This window comes from Salvelinus sp. IW2-2015, linkage group LG20 (genome assembly GCF_002910315.2).
Source record: "Salvelinus sp. IW2-2015 linkage group LG20, ASM291031v2, whole genome shotgun sequence".
NCBI lineage: Eukaryota > Metazoa > Chordata > Actinopteri > Salmoniformes > Salmonidae > Salvelinus > Salvelinus sp. IW2-2015.
Genome location: NC_036860.1, coordinates 48,839,851 through 48,858,982, shown reverse-complemented (window position 1 = coordinate 48,858,982; position 19,132 = coordinate 48,839,851). Strand labels below are relative to the sequence as shown.

The window sequence follows — 19,132 nt, the reverse complement described above, 5'->3', positions numbered from 1 at the left end:
TTTATGTATTTGAGTCTGTAAATATTGATACTTTTACTCAACGTATCTACTCTATTAATCATCACTGCAGCAGCTTTTCCTCTCTTTAGTTGTGTGAGTGAACTAAGTGCAGTGTTCTCTCTCTGCAGTACAGTTAGTGTTGCTTGGATGGGCTGAAGGTTCCTCTTTAGGGCTTTACTCAAGGGGCAGCTGCCACTACAGCTGGCTGGGTCTCATTAATTAATAGTGAACTTTCCAGGCCTGGACCCTTCCACTCCTGGGTGAGCAGCTGGAAGAGCTGCTTCCATCTACTACMGTAGGAGGATGAGAATATTGGATGAAGTTGACAGGCCTTTTGTGCTGTTTTTTTGGAGGGGAGTTTTGGTTTTTAGATTTGACCTCCACTGCTAATAAAATGTCAGATGCTTTCCATTTAACTAAATCACTATCTATCAGAAGTTGTTTCTTAGAGGATCATTCATAACTTTACACATTTAAAATTGAATGGCCTCTCTTTCAATGGGTTTTAGTTATGAATGCAAAATGCTGTGCTTGTGTAGCACGTGCTCAATACTTTATAACCATTTTTAACTAAAATGGCAATTCTCCAGAAAATAAAGGCAAGACTAGTTCTTTATAATAAGCTGAGCTACAGCCCCATGGCAAGACAGCCACTTATCGATGATTAACATGTGGCCAACACAGTGCCGCTTATGGGCGGGGTTAACTGTCAACAGGGAGTGGCTAAAGAATAACTAATGCAATTCTAGCACCCCTACGTGGTGACGGAGAATTGTTGCCAGCATCTGGTTGAAAACGTTTGGTCGCGGTTATAAAAATGTGAATGTGTTTGCTAATTAAAACATCGCCTTATTACCCGTGCAAAAGGTAATGTAACAATAGGCTTGCTTAGGTGGTTAAACTGTTTTGGATGGTTCAAAGGGGCATCGAGTTGCTGAGATCAGCCAGGTTATTGTTTCCCTTCGGAGATGAAATGCACCGTGGCTCTCTTTTCGTTTGGATTAGCTAGCAAACCTCGGCAGCAGCGAAATCAGGTGAGGCTGCACTCATTCACCGCAAAATTTCCGATGAGTATGACTAAAACGCAGTGACCACAGCTCATAGCCCGATATGAACCATAGTTACCCAAACGTATCGGGTGTTCCTGTATGGTCGACAAACGGGAAGGGAGACTCTACAAAACATGCCGCTGATTTCCCCTCACATTGCGAAAACGCACACGAAAATGTTCCACAACTGGTGGTCAAATGTAATACAAGCCCATGCCGAATTGAATTGGAGTCCATCAGGGTTAGCGGGATCTCCGTTGGCTCTCATCCCGACGAGGATTCGTTTTGCTCGGACAGTGGGTTCGGAGGCTCCCCCGCATCACTTCTACTCAGAAAGTTGTCAAACTCCTCATCGTCTGAGTTGTCACCCGCCTCGTCTTTTGAAGAATACGAGGACGACTGCGGCTTTCCTGATGAGGTTCCCCGGGTGAGTGTGTGCGGGGTAACATTTTGGGAGTGCGCCCCTGTGATGGAGGGCCCAACTAATATTATGTTAATGATATCATTCTCTATCAACTGCCATATGATGGGACCGATCAGCATGAGTCTGAAATAATGTAACATTCTGCTCAGGAAGATGCAGGTTTCATTAGATTATATGATTAGAACTGGCTTTGGCTCAACAGTTCTGCTAAATTTAGTCTAAACTGCTGGAAATGAGGGCAACGTGTGTGATTTCTCCAGTCCCGGGTAAATCTCAATCTGTCATGCCTGTACATCTTATACCATTTCTATTACTGTGAAGGCAAAGGGAAAAGAAGTCCACAATGGCACAAACTCGAAACACTTGTGATCTGTCTCCTAGGTGCCCTCTCTCGCTCCCTCTCCTCATCCCTCTGTATCTACAGACAGAGGCTCAAAGCCTGTCACTGTATAGGCTGAGCTGGGGATAGGATATTTGTATCATGCTAGCAGCTACGTAACCTTTTCGGGCATTAAAGAGTATTAGACTGATACAGAGATGATTACAGAATTTCACCCCCGGCAGCACCAGGGTGTTGCATCATGTCTACTAGCCAACACTCCACAGTGTTATATAGTGAGTATTGTCTACATGAACTAAGGTTTTCCACCCTCTCATTCCCTGATAATACGCAGGCCTCTCCCTTGGCATCCATAATTTATGGAGTTTATCTGCTCTGGCTGCCCACTATCCTACAATTGACAACATGCAGGAGAGAGGGAATGGGTGATAGAAAAAGGATGGGCATAGATGTGTGGGGATATATTAGAGATTGGACAAAGATGGGACAATTAGTCTTTGAAATCTCATTGTATTTGTATAGAAAGAAAGTAGTCTAGTTCTAGTCAACTAAGTTTTGAAGAACAAAAAGGTTTGGTCAACTCCTTCAGGTGTACACTCTCCTTACCTGGGGGTTTGTAGTTTCAGGTGTAGCTGCAGGCCACTACACTAATGGAGAACAGATTGGGCAAGTATTTCCACACAAATGCATATCCTCATCTGTACATACTGGCGGAAATGTTTTAGAATATTGTCAAACTACAGAGACCTAGAGCAGAACAACAAACTCAACACCTACTGTGCATACTGTGGTACTGTGGTACTTTAACGCGTGGGTGTGGTCTCACATTCACTACATCTTTGATCAAAACAAGTCCAGCAGCCTGTAAATGTTTGATGAATGTGCAGCTGTTGCACCAGCTATTAAAAATATTGTCTAGTCAGGCCATTACTGTTCCTGCTGGCCGATATGCGTTATTAGGTAGGTGATGTTAAGCGTAGCACAGAGACCCTTTACTTGGCGATTCTTCCCCAATTCCCGACTTGGAAGACAACACTTCTTCTAAACTTCCATGTCTAGTTTGTTTGAATTTAGAAAATGCTCCGTTATTAAAATAAATTGTGTGATTACTTTGTGGCACAAAACATTTATTTAATGTAATAATGGCACATTTTCTAAATTCAAAGAACCCCCTGAAACTAGACATAGAAGTTTAGAACATGTGTTGTCTTCCAAGTTGGGAATTTTGGTAAGTAAAGGTTTGGTTGAAAATTCTCTGTGCTACACTTAACATTACCTACCTAATAACGCATATCGGCCAGCAGGAACAGTAATAATGGTCTGACTAGGCAATATTTTTAATAGCTACTGTTGCGTAAGATCCCAGCCCAACCTCTCCTACATGTCTTGGCTCAGTCTGGTGGTCGGTCAATAGCTGTTTCCATAGAGACACTCAGCCATAGGTCAAAAAGTTGTGTGACGGAGTCTGAAGTCTGAGGTTGTCTTTCTCATGACGGTGTCTCTCAGTGGAGTTACAAGGGAGGAAATGTAGCTAGAGGTGTTGCACTGTACGCTAAGGAATGGAGTTGTGAGGTGTAATGTGCACGATTGCTTGCTCTTCCCATGCAGGGCGTCACATGGAAGAAACCCGGAAGTACAGGGACCTTGCCTCCCCTCCCCGTGCCCCCCAAGAAGCCACAGCCCTGGGTACAAGTGGTCGGACATGCAGGTTGGTTCTTTGTCGGGCTTTCTTTAATTGGTCTTTTGCTGCCTTGATGGTTTTGTGAAGTTAGTATTTATTACTGCTAATAAAAATGGCTGTGTAGTACCAAATGTGTTTTGAAAGTATAACATGCATAGTCTCCCCCCTCCCTCTTTCCCCCTTTCGTGGCTGGTGTGCCAGGGAGCTTCCATGCAGGGGACTATGGGATGCTGCTGAAGCGCTACTCTGAGGGGGAGCAACAGTGCCTGCAGAGGCTGATGGAGGACTCTTTGAGGCCCTTCGTACCAGGCTACCACGGAGTGGTGCAGCGGGCTGAGCAGGACTACAACATGATGGATGACCTGCTCACTCACTTCAACTCCCCCGCCATCATGGACTGCAAGATTGGCACCCGGTGTGTGACTGTGTGATTTAGAGACACTGGGAGCTGGTTTACCCAGATTTACCCAGATTAAACCAACCTCTGGGCTAAAGTGTTCTTTTGAGTCCAGGAATAGGCAAACCGACTCTGGGTGTGTTGTCTTGTGATGAGTATGTATATAATATTGAGCTGTCTGCTCTGTTAGGACATACCTGGAGGAGGAGCTGACGAAGGCTCGGGAGCGTCCCCAGCCTCGTCAAGACATGTATGAGAAGATGGTGGACGTGGACCCAGAGGCCCCCACTGCAGAGGAGCAAGCCCTACAGGCAGTACTCAAGACCAGATACATGCAGTGGAGGGAGACCCTGAGTTCCACCACCACTCTGGGTTTCCGCATCGAGGGAATCAAGGCATGGACACACACACACACACACACAAACAGACAGACAAATGCAGGGAGACGAGATAAGTTGGTCAGATGTATTGATCCATTGTGTTTCTATGGCTTAAGTGCTATATGACCGGAGCCAAGGCTGTTGAACTTTGGAAGTGAAATTACATCTTAGTCATTTAGCAGACAAAGTGGATTTATTTAAGATACTCTTTAAAGAAGTAGGGTTTCAGACATTAGAAATATCTGAAATGAACTTACATCATACTTTTACATTTAAAAAAAAGTGTTTATTATTTAACCTTTCATTTAACTAGGCAAGTCAGTTTAGAACATTCTTATTTACAATGACGGCATACCAAAAGACCTCCTGTGGGGCCGGGGGCTGGGATTAAAAATAAATATAGGACAAAACATGCATCATGACAAGAGATACAACGCTACATAAAGAGAGACCTAAGACAACAACATAGCAAGGCAACAACACATGGTAGCAGCACAAAATATGGTACAAAAATTAGTGGGCAATGCTTCCTCATACTATAGCCTGAACCATTAGTTGTCTACAATCTTTTTTCAATGCTTGAACATTTGCGTGAGAGAGAACTTCCCTCAGTTTTTTCCCCTGCATAGTCCTAGAGATAAGGAAGCAGGGATTGACTTTGTAGGTTGCTTGGTGCAAGTTAACTGAGCACGTAGCCAGCAGCATACCACCCTGCATCCCACTGCTGGCTTGCCTCTGAAGTTAAGCAGGATTGGTCTTGGATGGGAGACCAGATGCTGCTGGAAGTGGTGTTGGCGCGCCGGTAGGAGGCACTCTTTCCTTTGGTCTAAAAACAATGTACCAATGCCCCAGGGCAGTGATTGGTGCTGTCTTTCAGATGGGACATTAAACAGGTGTCCTGACTCTGTGGTTACTAAAGATCCCATGGCGTTAACCCTGGTGTCCTGGCTAAATTCCCAATCTGGTCCTCATACCATCATGGCCACCTAATCACCCCCAGCTTCCAATTGGCTCACTATTCCCCAGGTCTTTACTCTAAATGATAGTGTTCTCAGTCAACTTACCTGGTAAAAAAATAATTAACTGCTCTGAGGTTGCCCCAGTTGATAAAAAAATACAACTCGAAACAACAAAACTGCAAAGAATTCCACTAGGCAGAGCCTAAAACATATTTTTGGTTCATACCCATTGTTTTGTTTAAGTGAAAGACTGACAATTTCAGACTGCTCTGGGGTTTTCCCATTAGGCAGGTGATTTTTAAAACCGAAAACAACCATACTGCAAATCATTTCAATAATCTAGCATAGGACCTATACTGGGGSCCAAGTTTCATTGAAATGAATAGGAGCGTCTCACGCTTGGCAAAAGTTGCATGTCCAATGTCGCTAGCAGGTCAGTCAATTTTATTTATTTTTCTGTTTCCTCCCTGTTGTTTTAGGGCCTGAAAAGTTATGGCATTTCTGCGTGTAAACAACTATTTCCAAATGTATGGGCAAGTGGCCATAATCTTTGGGAAACCAAAAAAGACTCCTTTGCCTTTCAGACCTAAATGTAGTTCCCTGAGGATGTTGCCAAAATATATTTTAAATTAAGGTGCCCACACACGTCCTCCACCAGGTAAGTTTACCACTGTTCCAGGGGTTTTCAACTTCTTAATTGTTGCCCTAATAGTGGTAAGTGGTATTTATTTTTCTATACACATTTTTTTGTTGTTGCACCCATTGTTGGGATTTATTAAGAGAGACAACCATTTGTCTCTTTTCATTTGTGAGTTCTTTGCATTCCTCCATGGTGATGGATGACAAAGGGATTTTACCCAATGTTTATACCCCAGTGAAACGGGAAGCAGTGGAAGGCCAAAATACAGTTCTTTAATTAAAGGGAGTTGTTATTTCTAAGAATATTTAGGGTTGCCAATAATTTAACAAATGTCTTTCTCTGAGCAATATTAGTATAATATCATTTCCAAATGTTTTGGAGCATGCAATATAGCATGGTATTTGTACTGTATGTATTTTGTAGTCTTTTATCAAGGGTGCCAATAATTTGATGTGACTAAATCCCTGTTTAGAAGGCTGATGGTGTGTGCAACACAAACTTCAAAAGGACCAAGAGCAGAGAAGAGGTGATGCAGGCACTGCAGGACTATGTGGATTGCAACGCTCTAATTGTGGTGAGTGTGTGTCGCTCTTAATCTTACCCCCTTCCTCTTTCAGGATTACATTTCTCTTCTCCATTTTCAGAAGGGATATCTAAGACGACTGAAGGAGCTTCAACTGGTGTTGGAGACATCCGACTTCTTCAGGACACACGAGGTAAGCTGTTTTGCACTGCTTTCACAGTATAATGCATGCTTTGCATGTCTTGATGCTGGTCTATGTATGGAGAGGTGCACAATAACATCTGTCTCTCTCTGCAGGTAGTGGGCAGCTCCCTGCTTTTTGTGCATGACAGTACAGGGAAGACTGGAGTATGGATGATTGATTTTGGGAAGACCGTTCCCCTGCCGCCTCCTCTCACCCTGGACCACCGCACCCCCTGGGAAGAGGGCAACCGAGAGGACGGGTACCTGTGGGGGCTGGACAACCTCATCGACGTCCTGACTGACATACTGCCTCACCTGACCTGAACCTCAATCTGACTGACAGGACCTCATCAAAACCAAAACACCCTCTCCAACCTGAACCATACCGTATCTGAATGGCCGCGTCACGTTTCACCTTAGAGGGTTGGACAACCGAGAGACTGTTCACACATTGGACTTGGATTCTGTGTTGGTGTTTTTAACCACATCATTAATGATGTTAGGTACTAGTGTTTGTTTTTGTAAGAGCGCTTTTATAGATTAAAGAAAGCAATGAATTGACCTATGTGACTTCAATGAGGGCCAGCCTACTTTCTGGTAAAGAATGCAGTGATGTGTTCTGAACCTGTCGCCCGTAATAAAGCGTAGTGTGCTATGATAAACTGCTTCTAATGGCTTTAATGTAATGTCAGCTGCATTCATATACAGTGCATTTAGAAAGTCTGCAGACCCCCCCTGAATTTAACATTTTGTTACGATACAGCCTTATTCTAAAATTTATTTTAAAACATTAAAAAAAATATATGTGTGTATGTGTATATATATATATACACATACACAGTTGAAGTCGGAAGTTTACATACACCTTAGCCAAATACATTTAAACTCAGTTTTTCACAATTCCTGACATTTAATCCTATGTCAGAGTAATAGTAGAGATTTATTTCAGCTTTTATTTCTTTCATCACAGTCCCAGTGGGTTATAAGTTTACATGCACTCAATTAGTATTTGGTAGCTTTGCCTTTAAATTGTTTAACTTGGGTCAAATGTTAAGGGTAGCCTACCACAAGCTTCCCACAATTAGTTGGGTGAATTTTGGCCCATTCCTCCTGACAGAGCTGGTGTAACTGAGTCAGGTTTGCAGGCCTCCTTGCTCGCACACGCTTTTTCAGTTCTGCCTACAAATTTTCTATAGGATTGAGGTCAGGGCTTTGTGATGGCCACTCCAATACTTTGACTTTGTTGTCCTTAAGCCATTTTGCCACAACTTTGGAAGTATGCTTGGGGTCATTGTCCATTTGGAAGACCCATTTGCGACCAAGCTTTAACTTCCTGACTGATGACTTGAGATGTTGCTTCAATATATTCACAATTTTCCTCTCTCATGATGCCATCTATTTTGTGAAGTGCACCAGTCCCTCCTGCAGCAAAGCACCCCCACAACATGATGCTGCCACCCCCGTGCTTCACGGTTGGGATGGTATTCTTCAGCTTGCAAGCCTCCCCCTTTTTCCTCCAAACATAATGATGGTCATTATGGCCAAACAGTTCTATTTTTGTTTCATCAGACCAGAGGACATTTCTCCAAAAGTACGATCTTTGTCCCCATGTGCAGTTGCAAACCGTAGTCTGACTTTTTTTATGCCAGTTTTGGAGCAGTGGCTTCTTCCTTGCTGAGCGTCCTTTCAGGTTATGTCGATATAGGACTCGTTTTACTGTGTGTAACAGTTTAACTTTATGTCCGTCCGCTCGCCCCAACCCGGGCGCGAACCAGGGACCCTCTGCACACATCAACAACTGACACCCACGAAGCATCGTTACCCATCGCTCCACAAAGGCCGCGGCCACTGCAGAGCAAGGGGAACCACTACTTCAAGGTCTCAGAGCAAGTGACGTCACCGATTTGAAAGGCTATTAGCGCGCACCAGCTAGCCATTTCACATCCGTTACATGTGGATATAGATACTTTTGTACCTGTTTCCTCCAGCATCTTCACAAGGTCCTTTTCTGTTGTTCTGGGATTGATTTGTACTTTTTGCATCGAAGTACGTCCAACTCTAAGAGACAGAACGCGTCTCCTTCCTGAGCGGCATGACGGCTGCGTGGTCCCATGGTGTTTATACTTGCGTACTATTTTTTGTACAGATCAACGTGGTACCTTCAGGTGTTTGGAAATTGCTCCCAAAGATGAACTGAAGTCTTGGCTGATTTAAATTTGATTTTCCCATGATGTCAAGCAAAGAGACACTGTTTGAAGGTAGGCCCTGAAATGCATCCACAGGTACACCTCCAATTGACTCAAATGATTTCAATTAGTGTATCAGAAGCTTCTAAAACCATGACATTTTCTGGAATTTTCCAAGCTGTTTAAAGGCAGCTTTACTGTATGTAAACTTCTGACCCACAGGAATTGTGATACAATGAAATAATATGTAAACAAATAATTGTTGGAAAAATTACTTGTGTCATGCACAAAGTAGATGTCCTAACTGACTTGCCAAAACTATAGTTTGTTAAACCAATCAGTTATGTTGTGACAAGGTGCGGGTGGTATACAGAAGATAGCCCTATTTGGTAAAAGACCAAATCCATATTATGGCAAGAACAGCTCAAATAAGCAAAGTGAACCGACTGTCCATCATTACTTCAAGACATGAAGGTCAGTCAATACTGAAAATMTCAACAACTTTTAAAGTTTCTTCAAGTGCAGTTGCAAAAACCCTCAAGCGCTATGATGAAACTGGCTCTGATGAGGGCCGCCACAAGAAAGGAAGAACCCGAGTTACCTCTGCTGCAGAGGATACGTTACTTAGAGTAAACCGCACCTTAGATTGCAGCCCAAATAAATGCTTCACAGAGTTCAACTAACAGACACATCTCAACATCAACTGTTCAGAGGAGACTGTGAATCAGGTCTTCATGGTCGATGTCCTGGAAAGAAACCACTACTAAAGGACACCAATAATAATAAGAGATTTGCTTGGGCCAAGAAACATGAGCAATGGACATTAGACCAGTGGAAATATGTCCTTTGGTTTGATGAGTCCAAATTTGAGATTTTTGATTCCAACCGCTGTGTCTTTGTTAGACGCAGAGTAGGTGAATGATGATCTCCGCATGTGTGGTTCCCACAGTGAAGCATGGAGGAGGAGGTGTGATGGTGTGGGGGTGCTTTGCTGGTGACGCTGTCAGTGATTTATTTATAATTCAAGGCACACTTAACCAGCATGGCTACCACAGCATTCTGCAGCGATATGCCATCCCATCTGGTTTGCGCTTAATGGGACTATCATTTGTTTTTCAACAGGACAATGACCCAAAACACACCTCCAGGCTGTGTAAGGGCTATTTGACCAAGAAGGAGAGTGATGGAGGGGTGCATCAGAAGACCTGGCCTCCACAATAATCCGACCTCAACCCAATTGTGATGGTTTGGGACGAGTACGACCGCAGAGTTAAGGAAAAGCAGCCAACAAGTGCTCAATATATGTGGGAACTCATGAAGCTGGTTGAGAGAATGCCAAGAGTGTGCAATGCTATCATCAAGCGAAAGGGGGGCTATTTTGAAGAATATAAAATATATTATTATTTGTATAACACTTTTTTGGTTACTACATGATTCCGTATGTGTTATTTCATAGTTTTGATGTCTTCACTATAATTCTACTGTGAAGAAAATAGGAAAAGTAAAGAAAACCCCTTGAATGAATAGGTGTGTCCAGATTTTTGACTCGTACTGTTTATACATTTTTATTTAAGGAGTGCCACTGCAGATATATTTTTCTATTGATGAGACAGTTATGGTCTCCCCCCACCTTTTCTCTACAACTAAGACATTAAGGCAAAGAGCATATGTACAGCTATTAGTGTGTTTATTGATTTAGTAGTATTATATGAGTAGCAGCTCATCAAATTGGCAGCCTGGAACTTACAACTGAACAATTGTGATATTTGGTGAAAAGTCTGCAACTGGTTTCTTAGACAGGCTACTCAAATGGAAGCCATTAAAATGTGGACCAACTCACAAATGTCTTGCAGTAATTGTTGTTCTGTGTTATTTGTCAGGCTCACAGCAGTTTGTCAGCTGAACAGAGGTTGCTGAACAAAAATGTTTTATTTGTAACTGGGAATAGAAAGTTGCAAAAAAATTATAGTATATGAAAAATAATGCTAGTTAACTTTGGTAAAAAATATGTATTCATGTATATGTTGCCAGACTATAAGCTCTGTTAATATATCCCTGATATGGTTCAAATATAACTCTATGGGTCCCACATGAGTCCTCTTCCCTTTCGCTAAGAAAGGGCAAATCCTTGGCAGGCGGGGCTGAGAGGGGGGCGTGCCAGTATGTGAGCATCAGAGAGGGCTCCCTCAGGGCTCCTGGCCCAGTCCAGCTCCAGCCTCCCATACCTGCTCTGCCCCCGCGAACACAGAGTGTAGCTGCTCAGCTGCCAGGGCAGAGGAAGCTCATGCTGGAACTGAGAGGAGGGTCTTTCCCAGGTCTTCCTCCTTACCTGGGTCATGTGCACCACCCTCTCCCCCAAGGCACACTGGCCCACYGGCCTGGAAGGCAGCTGGGGAAGGCTGTGGGCCATAGACTTGGCCTGGGGCTCTGTAACAGAGAGAGGAACAGGAGGCCCTGGGCAGGATGCAGTGTAAGGCGGGGCAGCCTTGGATGCTTTCTGGGAGCGGAAGCCATAGAGGGAGACCAGCTTGTGGAGGCTCTCACTCCAGTTGGCGACCGCCTCGTCCCTGCTGGGCTGGAGGCGGCAGTACTCTGGGACAGGGTGAGGGGCAGGGACGAAGGGGGCCTGCAGTGAGGACGACACCTGGCTAAGGAGGGAGCCCAAGCCTGAGTCACTGGCCTGGACCTGCAGGGGGTCTGTCTTAGCCTCAGGGCCAGCTGCAGGGTTGGATAGGGCAGCASTGAGCCTACGGGACTTCCTGTAGATGTACAGCAAAGGGTTGTTGAACACCAGAACCTCCTGTTTCTCAACAACCTCCACCACCTTCTGTCTGGCCAGCGGCTTGAAGGGCCTGTTCTTGACACGCTGCTTGGGGGCACTGGCATGAGGAGGGGGGAATACTGGGGGGAACAGAGAGGCTTTTTTCTTCTCCTTCACCTCCACAGGCAGCAGGGAGGCTCTCCTCACAGATTCTCTGCTGGTACTACTGACTGTCAGCTTAGGGATTATCACCTGATTTGCATGTCATGAGAGATGGAGAGAGAATTACCAATTTAGTCAAATGCTGAAAAACCATCTAGTTTAGATTCTCTGCATACTGCACCTAACATGCTTTAACTTTGCCTTCATGTCTCTCTGAAGTACCCTATCCCTTTCCCCTATGGCTGCTCTAAGTGTAAAATATAATGCAGATGTTATTTACCTTGCTTTTTAACGTATATGACCGGCGGATGCTTCTCTGTAATGGTCATGCCTGAAACAGGGAGAGAGTGATAACTAAGAGGACATATTGCATATTGTAGTGCTGTGTTGTGTGTAATAATCAGAGGTGTTTGCTGTATAAACATACGTCTGGTCTGAGTAAGCTGGGGACGTTCTGCTTTCTTAGTCTTCTTTGGCTCTGGCTTCCTTTGCACCACGAGCTCTAAGTCTTCAGTCAGTATTTTCAGCAGTTGCATGAGATATTTCTTACTGATGGTAGGGTTGATTGTAATCTCGCCCACCAGCCGGCTCTCTCTCTGTGGAGATGTCTGGTTTCCAAGCACCTCAGAATGGGACTTGACTGGAAGTCTATTGCAGGAGTGGACAAAACAACCGTTGTTTTTAATTGGCTGATCTCTCAGTCCATCAATATCTAGCATAACCCCTAGAACCTCCCCTTTGAATTTCAAAGTGTGATCAGCGCAAGTGATTTAGGCTAAACAAGTGGGTTCAGGAAATCGGAAAGTATGCATCTTTGAAATAGTTTCAAATATACATTTTATATGTCCGAAGCCAGAATCAATTGGGCTTGCCAAAAAATAATATGGTCGCTGTGATAGAAAATGTATTTTGTTCACAGATTTTCAGCATTTTTCACACTATTTCACAATCAACCTAACCTTGTCCCCAGGCTCACCCCAGACAGATCTGCTTCAGCTTGCCCTTCAGGGTGGTCTTGTTGGTGATCTTGAAGGCTTTTTCCAGAATGGTGCGGGCTATATGGCGCAACTCAGGGTCGGCGTCAGTCAGGGGCCCCCCCAGCATCACCAGGTCCACGTCTTGGAGCAGCTCCAGGGCTTCCAGGTTCTTCCAGCTCCCCAGCTGCCTCCATGAAGGCTCCTGCCCCCCCACTTGGCTTAGAAGCAACACCTTAATGAGTTGAATAATCTCAGAGTTCAGGGTATGTGAGTGTGAGCGGACCACCTCCAGCAGGGCAGCACTGTACTCCTCATAGCCTTGTTTATCTGCCTGCTCCAGCTGGTTCAAGATGGGGATGATGATTCTCTTCAGACAATCAATGTCTGAAATGAACTGGACCTCCTCCTCTGGCTCTAAGACTGGGAGAGGGTTTTTTGGAGGCATGGTGCATCTCACAGCTTTGGCTGTGGATAGAATGTGAGAGATGTCTGGTGTTTGCTGAAGCACATCCCCCTCTGGGAACTTCCTCTGCAGACCCTTGGGCTCAGTCTTAGTGGGAATAGACTCCTCCACCTTTTGGCCTTTGCCTCGGATCACTGAATTAGGAAGAAATCCGTCTGGAGCAACGGGCCACTCTAAACCATCTAGGCCTTTTTCTGAAACCTGAGACTGATGTTTAGCCTCATCCCAGACATCAACTTCTGGCACAGGCTCACATTCCACTATGTCCTCCCACACCACCCCTCTGACAGGGGCACTCCACTTCACCACTTGGAAACAAAGAGATGAGCTTATCAATACGCTGTAATAAACCTCTAACAGATTTTCGTAATAAACCTTTAAATCTTAACTAAACTTACAAAGACAATGTCCTGTACACTCACCCTGCAGAGCTCCTCTGCCTGGTGTCAGGCTGTAGTGTTGCACTCCAGACCTAGTCCTTCTCTCTGTCTGCTGAGGCTGCTGCTCAGGCATCTCACTCACAGTGATCACCACAGGGGGGATTGGTTCAGGCATGTTTCCCTTATACCCGGGGCTGATCATGGCCACCAAGGCTATGTTGTAGCTGTCTGGGGAGCTGGGGAGGAAGGGGACAGGGTTCTCTAAGGCATCGTCTGCTGTGGCCTGCTCCAGCACTGTTCTCAGTAACCTGACAGGCAGGAAGTGCAGGCTGGAGATGAGGGAGATGCTGCCACTGAAGCAGGCCAGGATGTCTCCCCGCGCGTTAGCGAAACACACTTGGCTCACCGCCGAGCCCAGCCTAATTTCACTTATCATTTTGCCACAGCAGTCCCAGATCTCCACGTTCCCCCCAGGTCCAGACAGAGCCAACAGACCCAGTTGGGGGCAGTAGTCCAGACAGGAGACAGGCTCTGCAAGGCTCCTCTCCCTCTCCACACACTCTACCTTTGTCAGCGAGAAGATGAGCAGGCTATGGCTGGGAGAGATGGCACACACCAGGCCAGGCAGCAGACAGGACAGCACTGGGGTGGGCAGGGCAGTTCACTTTAGTGTTCAGGGTCAGTTCCCACCCAATCTCCTCCACCTGCAATGCCTCCACACACATCACACCATCACTGTGATCCTTGGAGGTGCAGATGAGGTGCTTGACTGGACAGGGGCTGAGAGACGTATCCAGCACTAGGACCTCTGGGGCTCCATAGGCCACAAACAGCTCCTCCTGGCTGGGGTTGTAGGCGAAGCCCAGAGCCTTGTCCAGGTGGAGGAAGGGCCACGAGAGCACCAGCAGCTCCCCATTAGCTGGAGAGAGGAGCCTTGCCACACCATCGTGCGTCACCACCAGCAGCCGCGCCCTGCTCTGCCCAGACTCCACCCGCTTCATCACCTTCAGGCCACAGCCTGTGTTGTTGAAGAGGCGGTACAGACCGTGCAGCCGCCACACTGCCAGCGTAGAAGGAGACTGGCACAGGATGCAGTTCTGCCCCATCAGTGACATGCCCCTCACCCCGCCAGGCGAGTCCACATAGAGCTTAAACAGCAGGTCTCCCCCGCGGCTCCACTCCTTAACCCAGCCCCCCACGGAGGCAGTCAACAGGCTGCAGGTGTCCGGGCGCAGCAGCACGGAGCTAACTGGCTGGGCGTGGGCGCTGAACTCATGCAGCAGGCCGCCTATGTCCCGGCTCCATGTCTGCACGTAGCCGGCGGCATCACCCGTGTAGAGGTAGCGCTGCAGCCAGTCTGTGGTGATGCAGCGCAGCGTAGCCCGGCTGCAGCCGCGGAATGGTAGCAGCTCCTACTGGCCCATGTGCTCAAAGCTCTTGATGTGACAGTTGCACAGGGCGTAGATGGAGGAGGTCTGGCGCTCGGTCACTAGAGCCCCCACCAGGGTATCCTTGCGCAGGGAGCAGCAGTTCCAGTCCAGCACCCTCATCAGCCCTAGAGGGGTCTGAGGGGACGTCCAGAAGCCCCAAAAGGCAATGAGGCCCATGCTGCCGGTRAGCAGTTCGTTGGTCTCAGGGCAGAAGTGCATGCAGACCACAGAGGCAGGGCAGGTGGCGCGGTGAAACACGGTCATCTCCTGGGTGGTGTCAGTGTAGAGACTGCAGGCCCCAAATAGCACACGCTGGGTCGGCACAAACACCAGGTGCTCTACCCGGTACTTCTTCTCCATGGGGATGCTCAAATAGTGCCTCAGCTGGCCCTGCCCATCATCTGCCCACATATCCATCTGAGGGAGAGAGAGAATTTAAGAGGAGGGGTGGAAGGAGAGTAGAAGGATTGGAGGCATGCAGAGGAATAATGATCACATAAACGATCAGCAGAAAGTGAAGAGATGTGAGTGCTTCACAGTGCAGCTCACTGACCCATATTCCCTCATTGTAAGACCCCCTCCCCAAAGTCAGTCCCAACAGGTGACTCACCTTATGCCTGAGCAGCATATGTCCCAACTGGAAGCCCACCACCACTGTGCCACTGCACCCAGAGAAGGTTGTGAGGCAATGTAGGTAGTTAGGGGCACAGGTGTAGTGGAACTGTGTACTTGGGGATGCATCCAAGTACAGTGGAGCTTCTTGCTCCACATCGTTAGATGTTCCTAAAGAATGAGACTGAGATTCCTGGTTCTCCTGCTCTTTCTTCTTCAGAATGACAATGGATTAAAAATATCAGAAATATGAATTATGTCCTCAAATGTTATATATTACAAACAATACGAATATTTTTACCTGTATGGTTTGTTTCAGTTGTGATAGAAAGGTTTTCCAGTCTGGTATAATTCTTCCAATTGATCCCATAATTTACAATATTCGAGCTCTCCCACGCACCTCTTAAGCGACTAGTCACATGCTTTCCCCCTACAGAATTATGCTTTTCCCGTATTCCTTTTCATGAAGTGATCCATTTTTCCGCATTATGATGGTCATGAAGAGAATCATAGAATAATTGCGAAAAAGAACGTGAAATTGGAACGCTATTTGGGTTCTATGGAGAATGGATTGGTTTTGTGGATTAGTAACTAAATGTGGAAACAGTGAAGGTGTCTGAATACTTTCCGAYTGCARTCGGAAWGTATTCAGGCCCCTTGACTGTTTCCACATTTTGTTACGTTTACAGCCTTATTCTAAAATGTATTTAAAAAAAAAATTCTCCTCAATCTACACATAATACCACATAATGACAAAGTGAAAACAGGCTATAATAAATGTTGCAGATTTATATATATACAGTTGAAGTCGGAAGTTTACATACACCTTAGCCAAATACATTTAAACTCAGTTTTTTACAATTCCTGACATTTAATCCTAGTAAAAAGTGCCTGTCTTACGTCAGTTAGGATCACCACTTTATTTTAAGAATGTGAAATGTCAGAATAATATTAGAGATAATTATTTCTTTTAGCTTTTATTTCTTTCATCACATTCCCAGTGGGTCAGACGTTTACATAAGTTTCGGGTAGCCTTCCACAAGCTTACCACAATAAGTTGGGTGAATTTTGGCCCATTCCTCCTGACAGAGCTGGTGTAACTGAGTCAGGTTTGTAGGCCTCCTTGCTCGCACATGCTTTTTCAGTTCTGGCTACAAATTTTCTATAGGATTGAGGTCAGGGCTTTGTGATGGCCACTCCAATACCTTGACTTTGCTGTCCTTAAGCCATTTTGCCACAACTTTGGAAGTATGGTTGGGGTCATTGTCCATTTGGAAGACCCATTTGCGACCAAGCTTTAACTTCCTGACTGATGTCTTGAGATGTTGCTTCAATATATCCACATACTTTTCCTCCCTCATGGTGCCATCTATATATATTTTTTTTATATATTTTAAATTTTTTATCCCCTTTTCTCCCCAATTTCCGTGGTATCCAATCACTAGTAATTACTATCTTGTCTCATCGCTACAACTCCCGTAGGGGCTCGGGAGAGACGAAGGTCGAAAGCCACGCGTCCTCCGAAGCACAACCCAACCAAGCCGCACTGCTTCTTAACACAGCGCGCCTCCAACCCGGAAGCCAGCCGCACCAATATGTCGGAGGAAACACCGTGCCCCTGTTGGTGCCAGCTATTTTGTGAAGTGCACCAGTCCCTCCGGCAGCCAAGCACCCCCACAACATGATGCTGCCACCTCCGTGCTTCACGGTTGAGATGGTGTCCTTCGGCTTATTCAGTATTCAGACCCTTTGCTATGAGATTCGAAATTGAGCTTAGGTGCATCCTGTTTCCATTGATCATCCTTGAGATGTTTCTACAACTTGACTGGAGTCCACCTGTGGTAAAATCAATTGATTGTACGTGATTTGGAAAGGCACACACCTGTCTATATAAGAACCCACAGTTGACAGTGCATGTCAGAGCAAAACCCAAGCTATGAGATCGAAGGAATTGTCCGTAGAGCTCCGAGACAGGATTGTGTCGAGTGTACCAAAACATGTCTGCAGCACTGAAGGTTCCCAAGAACACAGTGGKCTTCATCATTCTTAAACGGAAAAAGTTTGGAACACCAAGACTCTTCCTAGAGCTGGCCACCCGGCCAAACTGAGCAATCAGGGGAGAACGGCCTTGGTCAGGGAGGTGACCAAGAACCCAATGGTCACTCTGGCAGAGCTCCAGAGTTCCTCAGTGGAGATGGGAGAACCTTCCAGGAGGAAAACCATCTCTGCAGCACTCCAGCTATCAGGCCTTTATGGTAGCCACTCCTCAATAAAAGGCACATGACAGCCCACTTGGAGTTTGCCAAAAGGCACCTAAAGGACTCTCAGACCATGAGAAACAAGGTTCTCTGGTCTGATGAAACCAAAATTTAACTCTTTGACCTGAATGCCAAGCGTCACGTCTGGAGGAAACCTGGCACCATTCCTACGGTGAAGCATGGTGGTGGCAGCATCATGCTGTGGGGATGTTTTTCAGTGGCAGAGACTGGGAGACTAGTCAGGATCGAGAGAAAGATGAACAGAGCAAAGTACAGACAGATCCTTGATGAAAACCTGCTCCAGAGCGCTCAGGACCTCAGACTGGGGTGAAGATTCACCTTCCAACAGGACAACAACCATAGGCACACAGCCAAGACAACACAGGAGTGGCTTCGGGACAAGTCTCTGAATGTCCTTAAGTGGCCCAGCCAGAGCACAGACTTAAACTCAATCGAACATATCAAATAAAATGTTATTTGTCACATGCGCCGAATACAACAGGTGTGTAGACCTTACAGTGAAATGCTTACTTACAAGCCCTTAACTAACAATGCTTTAAGATGTTAATATAAAAATAAAAAAAGTTATCTATAAAAAATATATTTGTTACTTATATAGAAAATATAAGTAACAAATAATTCAGCAGCTGCAGTAAAATAACAATAGTGAGGCTATATACAGGGGGTACAGAGTCAATGTGGGGGGGCACCAGTTAGTTGAGGTAATTGAGGTAATATGTACATGTATGGAGAGCTAAAGTGACTATGCATAGATTATAAACAGAGAGAAGCAGCAGAGTGAAAGAGGGGCCCTTTGATTAGCTGTTCAGGACTCTTGTGGCTTGGAAGGTAGAAACTGTTAAGAAGCCTTTTGGACCTCGACTTGGCGCTCCGGTACCGCTTGCAGTGCGGTAGCAGAGAGAACAGTCTATAACTAGGGTGGCTGGAGTCTTTGACAATTTTTAGGGCCTTCCTCTGACACCGCCTGATATAGAGGTCCTGGATGGCAGGAAGCTTTGCCACAGTGATGTACTGGGCCGTACGCACAACCCTCTGTAGTGCCTTGCGGTCGGTGTGCCAAGCGTCATACCCAAGAAGACTCAAGGCTGTAATCGCTGCCAAAGGTGCTTCAACAAAGTACTGAGTAAAGGTTCTGAATACTTATGTAAATGTAATATTTCAGTTTTTTTTCAATAAATTTGCAAAAACTTTTTTTTTTTTTTTACTGTTTTTGCTTTGTCATTATGGGGTCTTTTGTGTAGATTGATAAGGGGAAAAAATTCTTTATTCAATTTTATAATAAGGCTGTAACGTAACAAAATGCGAA

General features: G+C 45.6%; 1 protein-coding gene across 3 annotated transcripts; it reads left to right on the top strand.

The window, feature by feature from the left end:
• Positions 1 to 741: 741 nt before the first annotated feature.
• LOC111981669 (inositol-trisphosphate 3-kinase C-like) lies at positions 742 to 7,238 on the top strand. Of its 3 annotated transcripts, none has more exons than XM_024013054.2 (7): positions 742 to 1,476; positions 3,422 to 3,521; positions 3,696 to 3,909; positions 4,082 to 4,286; positions 6,343 to 6,448; positions 6,515 to 6,586; positions 6,691 to 7,238. In XM_024013054.2, exons 1-7 carry the CDS (start codon positions 1,111 to 1,113, stop codon positions 6,720 to 6,722), a joined length of 1,095 nt encoding a protein of 364 aa, XP_023868822.1. In that variant the 5' UTR covers positions 742 to 1,110; the 3' UTR covers positions 6,723 to 7,238. The 3 variants fall into 3 exon arrangements, with proteins under 3 accessions (XP_023868822.1, XP_023868823.1, XP_023868821.1); XM_024013055.2 differs by having other exon boundaries at positions 743 to 1,034; positions 6,343 to 6,444; XM_024013053.2 differs by having other exon boundaries at positions 743 to 1,476; positions 6,343 to 6,444.
• The last annotated feature ends 11,894 nt before the right edge of the window (positions 7,239 to 19,132 follow it).